The sequence below is a fragment of the Lampris incognitus genome, chromosome 18 (genome assembly GCF_029633865.1).
Source record: "Lampris incognitus isolate fLamInc1 chromosome 18, fLamInc1.hap2, whole genome shotgun sequence".
Lineage (NCBI taxonomy): Eukaryota > Metazoa > Chordata > Actinopteri > Lampriformes > Lampridae > Lampris > Lampris incognitus.
In genome coordinates, this window is record NC_079228.1 from 32,750,588 (window position 1) to 32,761,932 (window position 11,345).

The window sequence follows — 11,345 nt, forward strand, 5'->3', positions numbered from 1 at the left end:
TAGAACATAATGAAAATTGAAGGCGTGTTAAAATGAAGGATGACTTTGTGCTTATTTTTATCTTCAAAGCGAAGCAGCTTAATTGGGAAGCTGTATCAAATGACTTATGTCAAATGAACTGGTAATGTATTTTACTACCGCCAAGATGAAACACCACCGCCATTACATTTTCTAACCCGGCCTGGTAGACTCAGCATCGGTGCAAAATTCAGGAATAACAGGGTCCATTGGTCCAAAAAACCGTTTCCCAGGTAAAGAAAATGACCTTGTTAAGGAGTTAAGGTAACAGGGAGCGACCCGTTTCTCCAGCTGGGTTCATTGTTAATGCAGAGAGACGATGTCACTGATAAAATTATTTAACTCCTCAAGTTTCGGTTTGGACTGGTTTCTGTTTGCCTGATTATCGGACCAGTGCTTGAGGTAGAAAAATAAGTGCCAGTACTCCACTTATTCATGTTAGCGTGTGTATTGGCCGGTATCAGCAAATTATTATTACATTCTGAATTTCTACCGTGTATAACTAGACTCACATTATTGTTAATGTCATAGTTGGCTGCAGTGGCGGTAGCCGCAGGTGGTTTTGCTGATGCTAAAGTTACAACAGGCTCTTCGCTGCTCAGAGTGGCACTAACGTTAGCTTGCCGCTCCCATTCTGCATTTAGTAACGTAGGATTTGACTTCTGAAGGTCTATCGTGTCATCGTCTGACTCTGTTCGGCGTGTTGCCCTTTTGGAGCCAGGCCAACCATAGACATATATACATAGACACCGCATTGTCTGCGGTGGCCCGTTGCTGTGATGCATCGCCGCCATATTGGACGGGGCAAGACTGGCCTATAAACAAACAATGAGTCATTTTTATATTCAAGGGTTTATGATCTACATTTACCCCATCTCTTCCCCGGGTAAACGATGCACACGCCCCCGGCCATCTATATGATGTAAAAGAAAATGTGATTCATCAGACTAGGCCACCTTCTTCCACTGCTCCATGGTCCAGTTCTGGTGCTCATGTTCCCATTGTAGGTGCTTTCAGTTGACAGGGTCATCATGGGCACTCTGACCCTTCTGTGGCTACACAGCCCCATACACACAGCAAGCTGCGATGCACTGTGTCCTGACACCTGTCTATCATAGCCAGCATTAACTTTTCAGCAATCTGAGCTACAGTAGCTCTTCTGCGAGATCGGACCAGACGAGCGAGCCTTCGCTCCCCACACAGCTTGTGAGAAGTGCCGGTGCACAAAAAAAGGCACGGTACACCAAAGAGTAAAATGTAGACGTACCGGTACTGCACACCGGTGAGTACCGGCCCACTTTGAGCACCGTATCAGACATAATTGTCAACGCGTTACACTCCATTTCCATCGTCAGTCTGACGTTGCCTCCACTCTAACTGATTTCCGTGGGGGAGGGGGATTCGAATTTCCCTAGTCACTAGAGACCAACATATCTACCTGAATCTAGTATCTTTTTAAGTTGACGCTGATGCGTAGCCATGGCAACATACTGGTTTTGCCGGCTTTTAAGAGTGGAGGGGCACGAAGTAAAAGCAAACTACGATATCGGGTCGAACCATATTGAGAAGACATGCTGTCTTGACAACAGCTTGACAACGATGTTAGTCCCGCCTGTGGCGCAGATTGGCTAATTGTTAGTCCTCCCGCGGCGCTCATTGGATAATCGATTTTTCAACCAAGAAACCACCGTTTCATGCCATGATGCCAGACCAGAAGAATCAGTTACCCCGGGGGAGCGGGCGGATCCAAAGGTCCGGGCCCAGGAAAGGTTTGTATTCTACATGAAACTTTATAAAGTATACTAACAGCAGTGTTGATGGTCGCCAGTGTATAAAGTTTTAAGTTAACTTGTTTTAATAAGAAAAAGGTTTGAAAGGAGAAAAAAAATCATTAAAAATGAAATCCTGAAAAACAGGATGGTTTTTTGGGCTTCTCTTTAAAATGACTCTCTCTCTTTTGAAACACACACCAGTGATTTCCTCTACATCATGCCCCATATTGCCTTTAATAAGGTTACTTTTAGAACATGCGACAAATCCCTGTGTTTTGACTGCTCCTGCTTATGTCTCCCCAGCCCCGAGAGCATGCTGTATGGCAGGGGGTATCTCTTTTGTTTCTTGGCATTAAAAAAGAAAAACAGCCTGCCTCGGGCAAGTGTTGGAGGGCTGTGTGGGGTGGGAGCATGTTGATTTAAATACCTTCAGCGGAGACACGCCGCGGCCTCCTTTATCAGGTGTCGCACTAGGTGTTTCTGTGAACAGTAGAAAGCTTAGCTCTGGGTACAACCATGAATTTAAGTCTCAATAAATCCCTATTTTCGAGACAGCTTGTTTTATTCCCTTATTTTCCTGAAAGGGATTATCTAGAATTGTTAAAAAGGGCTCGCACACCAGCCAATTTGGGGCTCATGAAGAGAGAGGGGGAGAGTGAGAGAGGGGGAGAGAGGGAGAGAGAGGGGGGGTGAGAGAGAGAGAAAGGGAGGGAGAGAGAGAGAGAGGGTGAGAGAAAGAGAGGGAGAGAGAGGGTGAGAGAGAGAGAGAGAGAGAGAGAGGGTGAGAGAGAGAGGGTGAGAGAGTGAGGGAGAGAGAGAGAGAGGGTGAGAGAAAGAGAGGGAGAGAGAGGGTGAGAGGGAGGGAGAGAGAGGGTGAGAGAGAGAGAGAGGGAGCGAGAGGGTGAGAGAGAGAGAGAGGGTGAGAGAGAGGGTGAGAGAGAGAGAGAGAGAGGGTGAGAGAGAGAGAGAGGGAGAGAGAGAGAGAGAGAGAGGGTGAGAGAGAGAGAGGGTGAGAGAGAGAGAGAGAGAGAGAGAGAGGGAGAGAGAAAGAGAGAGAGGGTGAGAGAGAGAGGGTGAGAGAGAGAAGGTGTGAGAGAGAGAGAGAGGGTGAGAGAGAGGGTGAGAGAGAGAGAGAGAGGGAGAGAGAGGGAGGGAGAGAGAGAGGGTGAGAGAGAGAGAGGGAGAGAGGGTGAGAGAGAGAGGGAGAGAGAGAGAGAGGGTGAGAGAGGGAGAGAGAGAGAGAGGGAGAGAGAGAGGGTGAGAGAGAGAGAGTTCTTTTTACAAAATGTAAAAACAAGTCCCACTCATCCCAGCGGCGTGTAACATTACACACAAATGAACTTGTACTCACAAGCCGCAGACTGCGTTGTAACAGTCGATCACGTCCCCTCTCCGCGTCCTTCATCGCCGTCTTCCTCCTTTCCACTGGGGGTTTAACAGGCACACGTACGGCTGTGAGCTCTTCCCCATCACTCGGGTGATGAAGACGTTTATTAGGAGAGGTGACTCCCAGAGAGGAAGTTTGACCTGCCGTTTTAAAAGACCGTCCAGTTACTTTCCAGTCAGCATCCATTAAAACTGATTTTGTTGACTGAACACTATTGAGATTCCCCGTGGGTGACGGCGGTACTCCTATTTAACCCCCACCCTGGTGGAAATGGTCCAAAAACAGTCTTACAACAGAAAAGTGATTGTCCTCGTCTCGCTGACTCATCATCTTACCAGGAGTACGCAAGGCTTCCCATCCCAACCCAACACTCCGCCGGCTGACGTCATGGCCTGCTCCTCCTCCGGCTGGCTGGAGGTTCGGCAGTTTGGGGAATTAGTTGGTGCGGGGTTGCAAAGAGAACCTTTACATACCGGCCTCATGGCTGAGCAGGGCCGTCGCATGGGGGTGCGAGGCCCTGTGCGCCCCCCTCTCGCTCATTGACGCGTCTGCGCATGGCTCACGGGCACACGTACATGGCTCTCCAAGCTCTCCTGCAGAGTAATTTTGGTGTAATAAATTTTTTAACCACTAGGACAATACAGCGTCATCATGCACAGTCTCAGCTATGACTTCTTGCTATTAGTCTTTAAAAAAAACCATCCGTAAAACTATTGGCTTTACCTCGTCGAGTCAGCTCAGCCGTCACTCTTTTGGCATTTTGAAGTATGGCAGCATGTCACAGTTCAATATTTCAGGTCGACATTTATTTCGGACTTTAAATCAATTTTTCAGGCCGGTCATTACACGTAGCCTACGTGGTCACTTGCACCCGCTAGCGTTGCTCACCCGCTCAGCCGCCACATCTCCGGAAGTGTCGACAGTTACCCGGCGACCCTCGCAGTGACCTATGACTCGTGAAATTCTTCCTTTTCATTGGTTCGCTTTTCGTAACGCCCCGCTCTTACTTACGAAATCGGTCGCGCCGCCATATTGTTCCCCCCCGTCTTCTTCCGGGCAGTGAAATGGCGACCGCGTTACGTAATGACGTCATACCGTAAATGGGGGTGGGGCCCTGAATAATTTGTTAGATTTTTACTTGAGACCTTGGCTATGCTTAATGGAACTGACACAGAGGAGTTTTATTTGGGAAGCATGTTGGGTCAGGAACAGTCACTAAAATGATGTATTTAAAAAAAACAACACCTGCAGGACTGCAGGCCAGGGGCGAGGCCCTGTGCGGTCACACACTGCGGCCCGTGCAGAGGTTCCACGGCTCGTGCAGAGGTTCCGCGGCCCGTGCAGAGGTTCTGCGGCTGAGTGTCACTGATCGACGACTCCCTCGCTTCTCACAAAACATTCCCGCTTGAATCCTGTTTAAACCATTTATGCAGAAATGCGCCCCACCACACACAACCTACCAGCTGCATTCTTGCTAATTGCAAGTGTCAGCTCATATTGTGTGAAGTGTTCTGTGTGGCTAATCATGTGTTCTCATGTGCACCACTTGCGCCTTTATGATTTGTCACAATTTAGACCAAACGTGTGTAAAACTAAAACAAATGTAAAAACTGTTCAAACGAGAGAGGTGAGACGTTTCAGCATAACCAGTGTACTCGGAACGAAGAGAGCATTTCTGCAACGTTTCCATACTGATGTACAGCCACTAGATCTTACCTGATTAAGCCATATTCACTTATGCAAACCCTGGCTGGTATCGCCTGTTTGAAGCCATAAGCACAGCATCCATACATCCAGATTAGGTTTTGCTGCTGAAGGCCAAACAGGTATCTGCAGGTAAATAGTAGCTGAGCTGGAAAGAGTATCAACACATGGAGGTCTCGCAGGAAAAACACCCCACGCTTTATGCTTGGATTCCACACTCCTCGTCCCTCTCTAATCTGGTTTTTCATGCATTCGTTCACACACCAACCTCTGCATCAATGTGGACATCCAAAGGTCATCGTGTTTCTTTAGCCAGCACACAAGGTGACGGGTCATTTAGATTTTTACATGTTGCTTGTCCAGGTAGGGTCAAGCCTCTGGATGTATTGAATGTGCAGTTGCTAGCTGCTAAATCTTGATATGAGACGGGACAAATTAAACAGTCCACATTTCTGCATTCTGCACAGTAAAACCACAAGTTTATGTTGCCGAATGCAGTTGTGATACCAGTGTTCTCACCATCTTTCCTCATTTTTCAATGCTGTTAAAGGTCAGCGTCACCTGTGTTTTGTTTTATATTACATACCTACAATCTGAAAAGTTGTTGCAATTGACTGAAATTGTACAAAGCTAAAATTCAGAGCGCCATAAAAATCAACATCTAAACGTATAAAGGGAGAACAAATGGTTGTTCTATGGGACATATTGTAATTGCCATGATCACGAGATACAGTATTTCAAATTGGTTCCTGAAATGTCCTGTCTCCGCGGCATCTGCTTCGATTTCACACCCTCCCAAGGTCACTCAGACAACACGAGCTGATCCAGAACGTGGGAGTTTATTTTACAATCAAGGATAAAAGAATGCTTTCAAGAATAATAGGGTTTATGATAAAACATGAAAATGCATCATTTTTGTGAGTATGTTTGTTTTCCCAATATTATCTACAGTACCGTGCATCAGAGGAGATGCTAGTAAAATTCTCTTATTTCATGTAAACCACAACGAGGGACCTACTTTTCACTGCAAAAAGGACATAGTGGTCCTACAGTGTTCTGTATCTCTATACATTTCCCATATTTGTCTATAAAATAACATTATAAAAAGCACACGGTACAAATAATGTTGAACTGTAAAGAGCAAGATTTGATGACATACATGTATACATACTTGCAGATTATTCATTCAATAATATGTTTTAAACTTCATCAATTTTACGACTGAAGCTGCACAATAATAAAATTGGTACCAACGCAAATACTGTACATGTATGAAACAACAATAAAATGATGCTATACGAGAGAAACAAAGATGCTGAAATAGCCAAACATATTTTTCGTTAATTTCTGGAATACAACAGCAAATACAAAACAATATTACAGCTGCTTAGTTCTACATTACCCCCCTATTGCAGTGTTGATCAAGGGACAACAGAAAACTCAATAAGCTGATGTGTTTTTACTCTTACTCATACACTTTATTACCCATTTACACTTTCTTAAAGTGCTTAAATCATAAAATCATTGATCAATTTTTAGATAAAACAATCTGTCAATGTGGTCATTTCTCCTATATAGCTTCATAAATAAATCTTTTCTTTCCCGAATTTGGTCGATAGGGATGTCAATTTGGTCAACAGAGATCAAATTTCATGAAACAATACACTCACTGTTTTACATGGGAAAAAAAAACTACAAAACAAAAACATGCAAAAATTGCCTCCTATAAATAATATGCAAATCCTGTGTTGGAATATTAAAAAAATCAGAGCATGGTCCAGTTTAACAACAGATGGACTACTTTCAAAGGCTCAGAAAGATGCAGTGCAGAATAAAGCAACAATCAGTCAGTGACTCTATAGTGCCATGGCCTCCTCAACCATGTTATAATTTCCTATCACCAAAACTAAACGTATGCAACACGGTTTGGCATCTCTGCAGTGCTTATCGTTATGGATAACTTATTAACTGAGTTGCATTAAAGCTATCAGGTTTCCATTCACATCTGTGTTATAATTACATTACAGCTGTGGCACTATCTGTAACGACGGATTGCAGCTTAGATATAGTGCAACAGTAATCTGTCATGCTATTGGCTTCAATCACCTTTCATGGTTTATCGACCTTGTCCAACTCATTCACAAAGATGAGATGGTCCTCTGGTGACTTGCCGTGTGTTTTGCAGAGGTGCAGCTTAATCGCATGCTTGCTTACAAAGGTCCGACTGCACAGCTTGCACTGATATATCGAGCCTGTATTTTCTTCTGTAAGTCCCAGTGAGCTGAACGTGTTCTCCGCTATTCTGCTAACTGCTTGCTGCTCTAGAAGGTCTATGGAAAGCTTGGAGAGGTCTTTTAAGGTAAAACCTAGATGGGACTCCAAATGGCTAACATAGGAGGAGGGAGTCCTAAACTGGGACGCGCAGTCACTGCACAAAAACAAGGGTTGGCCAGAGTCCATATTTTTGAGGAACTTTGTTCCCCCTGTCCGTTTTAACTGGTATTTCACATTGGCCAGCCAATGTGAGATGGTGGTCATGGAAAGACCAGTAAATTTGCAGATGTGGACACGCTCCTGTGGTCCCAGGTCAGTGACGACAAGCTTTCCTTCAGGTGTCTCCCGAAGACTAGAGGCAAATTGGGCCTGGAGAATCTGGAGGTGCTGGGGATTCCAGTTCGACTGTCTGCCCTTCCGTCTTTGAATGGGAGACAGCTCCTCCAAGCCATCTTCAAAAGTACTGCCATCTATATCTGACTTCTCAGAGATGGAAGATGGGGTGGTAGACTTTGGTGTCAAACGGCCAGTCAAGTTTTTTACCATGTCTGAAATATCCATTAGTGCATTCTCACGCAAGGGGGGAGATATAGATTGTGAAACATTATTGAGAATGGCTCTGTTGCTATTAGTTAAACTGTTGTTATTTAGTGTCACAGAGGTGCCGTTAGCTGTACTTCCATTACTGCTTTTGGATTTGGTCAAATCCATTGGTTGATCATCATCAACATGGTATCCACTCAGGAGTTCTACTTGCGTCACTTGGGACGAGTTGTTTATGGGCTTTTCCATCATGTTGCTGTTGAGCTTGTAAATCATAGCGAAAGGGTCAACAAATGGGGTGGCTGCCTTTGACGCTTTCCCCAAGTGGTTATTCATAATTGACTGCAACGCACTAAGAGGGTTGATGAGCGGCTGTTCGGGTGAGTGATCTGTAATGATTCCTAAGTTATTGCAGCCATTTGTAATCGGCATTTTTGCTGCCTTTGTTTCACCCTTCATCTGCGCATCACTCTGGCCTTCAGTTGACTTTCCTTCTTTGCCTTTTGACAATGTCTGGTCCTCTAGAGCAGTACTTTTTATTGTCTTAGAGAGGTTCTCTGGTTTGGGTGAAGCCCGTTTGTCATTGGGATTGGGTGAAGGTGACTTGGTGGATGTGAATCTACACCTACTTTCCAAGGGGTGTTCTTCCTTTTCCCTCTTTAGTGAGCTCTTCCCTGTCACTTTCTCCACCAGCTCCTCCATGGCCAGCACATTGCTCTTGTGACTGGGAGGAGATGGACTATTTGGTGAGTGGATCAGGGTGTTTAAATCAGAAGACAGTACCTTCAAGCTGTTGGTGCTGAATAAAGGCTGGACCTGGGGACATGTAGGCATGGTGGACTTCAGAGACCCCTGGAGCTGGTAAGCAGCATGAATGCTGGGATATCCTCCCCAGCTTGGTGTGCCTGTCTGGGCTTTGCTGATTGCACTTGATACTGTATTCTCCAAAGACTTTAATATGTCCAGCCCACCTCTAGGTGTCTCTTCCAAATCTTCTTCTCTGAGATACTGGTAAGACCTGGTCTTTCCCTTTTCCCTTTTGTCTGAAGGATCCTCTTTCTCCTCCTTAATTTTTTTCTCTAGGTCTTTAATCTCAATTTTTTCTTCTTCCACCAGTTCCTCCACTTCGTCTTTGTTCTCCTCAGGGGTAGTTGGGTTTAATGGAGAGTTTGGCTGTGACTTGCCATTCGGAGCTGGAAGTCGTGCAGTAGTGGGTGGCAGAGGAATCGATTGAATTTTCTCTTCAACGACCGGATCAAACACTAATTGCTTACCCTTTTTAGAGGCTGAGTTGGTGACTTTGAGAAAGTGTCCTGTGACCATCATATGAGCTGTCAATTGCTGCAAGGTGTCATGTGAACTGCCACATTCCATGCATTTCAGAATCTGTGCCTTGCGTGCTTCGAATTGCCAAGTATAACTGGCACCATTTTGATAACCATATCGATTATTAGCTGTGACATATGGATTAACCAATTTTTGGTCTTTGGGGGTTTCTCCTAGGGGTATGCAAGTTGAGATAGTCTCAGGAGAACTTGGAGACACCAAGTCTTGAAATGCTCTCTTTTTGGTTGGGGGCACCAGCTTTGAAGTGAGGGTTGGCATTGGTTCTTTTAGAGGCACTTTCTGATAGTGTTTAGTTTTGATCATGTGGACACTCAGGTCTTGCAAGGATTCAAAAGAGTGGCCACAGTACATGCATTTAAGAACTTTCTGGGCATCTTCCTTGCCTTCCATTTCCATCAGAGAACGCTTGCGTGGCTTCGACCACCTCTTGCCTCGATCATCCTCTGTGTCTTTATTGTCATCACGGTAGTGGCCCGTTTCATTCATATGCACGGTCAAGCCAACCAATGTGTCATAGGCAGCACTACAGTCCTTGCATCTGAACTTGCTAGCGCCTGTGAACACAGGGCCGTAGAGCTTATTGTTCTGTCTGTAAAGCTGCACGGTGCTGAAAAGGCTAGGTTCGGGCAGAAGATGGTACGGGGTGTGCTGTAAGGTCTTGGCTAAAGCTGCCTGGTGCCAGTCATAGGCTACACCTCCTGTATTGCTGGAGCTCACATTGTTGCCACTGGTGGTGCTACTTGATGCAGTACTTGTGGTGGTACTACTGGTGGTGCTATGAGCAGGAGCTGGGGCATTAGTGCTGCTACAACCATTCTTCACATGGCTCCTCCCCTGGTTATGGAAGTTAAGGAAGCCATTGCTCCCTTTGTGGTTGCTCCCATCACTGTTACCAGCACTGAAATTGTTATCTTGTTTACTTTTGAGCATGTCCAGGGCAATGCTGGACCAGGAGGCATCTGAAATCAGATTTGCATAGACGGCTTTCATCTGCGCCAAGCTGTCTTGTCGTGTGAGGCCATTGGTGCACTCCATTTTCTCTCCGACCTGCTTATCCTCTGCTTTGTCCTGAATGTCTTTGGAAGAGGACGTTGTTTTGAGGTCTGCCAACTGATCGCTGAGCGGGGAGGCATAGCCGGCATCTGGGTTTGTGCCATTGCTGAGGGGAGAGTTCTGGCAGCTGAAGTGATCTCGGCCGTCATCGTCGTCATTAAACAAATACTCTGCATCCTGTCCATCTAAGGACAGACCATCATCCTGCAGGTGTTCTTCCTCATCGATTTTGGACTTGAATTCATCTTCAGGCCCATAAGCTGAAAAACAAGAAAACAGAGTGGGGAAAAGTTTATTAATATTTAGTCTTTTATTAGTAATTTTAGACATATAATGGCCTATAATGGTCTCATTCAAATTGAGTCAGTATGTTTGATTTGCCTGAAGGTCATATGCCTCCAACAATCTGATTCTCTCTTTCTTCTCATAATGCGAAAGAGCAAGTTTGACAATCCAAAAATACTTTTTGTCAATGGTGCTGGCGAAGAACACAGGTTAGAGTTAATAGTGTTAGAAATCCACATTTTGACAGTGATAGTGTCCTTCACTGCACAGTGTAATGAAGCTATTGAACACCACAGCTCAGCAAGGGTTGAGAGCACATATGAGAGGCAAAAATACTTCCCCTTAGTTTAAAAACTAGAAAATAAGCAAGACTTCAAGTCATGCAGAGAACAACTTCTTAGCTGTGATGACGCATACAAATCATGTGGTAAAATCTGCTACTTCACTTAAGAATTTGCTGATAAACAAGTAAAAAAAATTCATTACAAATGGAACTGTAAAGACTCACTTTGAAGATTACCACAGAAAACATACTCAAGCGCACACATTAAAAACATTGTACAAACCATACTAATGTGTAACACTAATATGTAATCCTATGATATGTGTATGTTCCCGTCAAAGCACGAGCGGCAATTTCACTGCCAGTGGATTTGAACTGTCCGACAAAGCCCGATCTTTGCAGCCCACAGAAAGTATTTCATTCACTCTGTTGCCTTCGTGTAGGTCGCTTTTTGCCACCAACATGCCGCACATACTATAGGATTCACAAGTAAGAGACATTGGGGGTGAATGCCAGATTCATCAGGTCTGCCAAGCCATGGTTGGCTGGAGTCCTGGCGGTGGAAGTCCTCACAGCATGGTGCGAGGAAATGGCCAGTGGACGTGACAAGCTGTGCTGTAACCACTCACACTCCCCTTTTTTTTTCAGCGATACAAGTATGCCATTTTAAAAAGGATGA

At 45.0% G+C, this 11,345-nt stretch overlaps 1 protein-coding gene across 1 annotated transcript; it reads right to left on the reverse strand.

Moving 5' to 3' along the window:
• Positions 1–5,710: 5,710 nt before the first annotated feature.
• tshz1 (teashirt zinc finger homeobox 1) lies at positions 5,711–10,224 on the reverse strand. The gene is made up of 2 exons (XM_056298524.1): positions 9,974–10,224; positions 5,711–9,811 (listed from the first exon to the last, which is right to left on the reverse strand). The coding sequence occupies exons 1-2, from the start codon at positions 10,078–10,080 to the stop codon at positions 6,991–6,993; spliced, it is 2,928 nt and encodes a 975-aa protein (XP_056154499.1). The 5' UTR covers positions 10,081–10,224; the 3' UTR covers positions 5,711–6,990.
• Positions 10,225–11,345: the final 1,121 nt, after the last annotated feature.

What these genes read in the sequence shown, in the direction of transcription:
- tshz1 (XM_056298524.1), bottom strand. Translation starts at nt 10,080, where the DNA reads ATGGAGTGCACCAATGGCCTCACACGACAAGACAGCTTGGCGCAGATG. An exon ending in TCCAGCATTGCCCTGGACAT is followed by an intron (nt 9,812 to 9,973) that starts GCTCAAAAGTAA and finishes TAGCACCACCAG; the next exon opens with TAGTACCACCACAAGTACTG.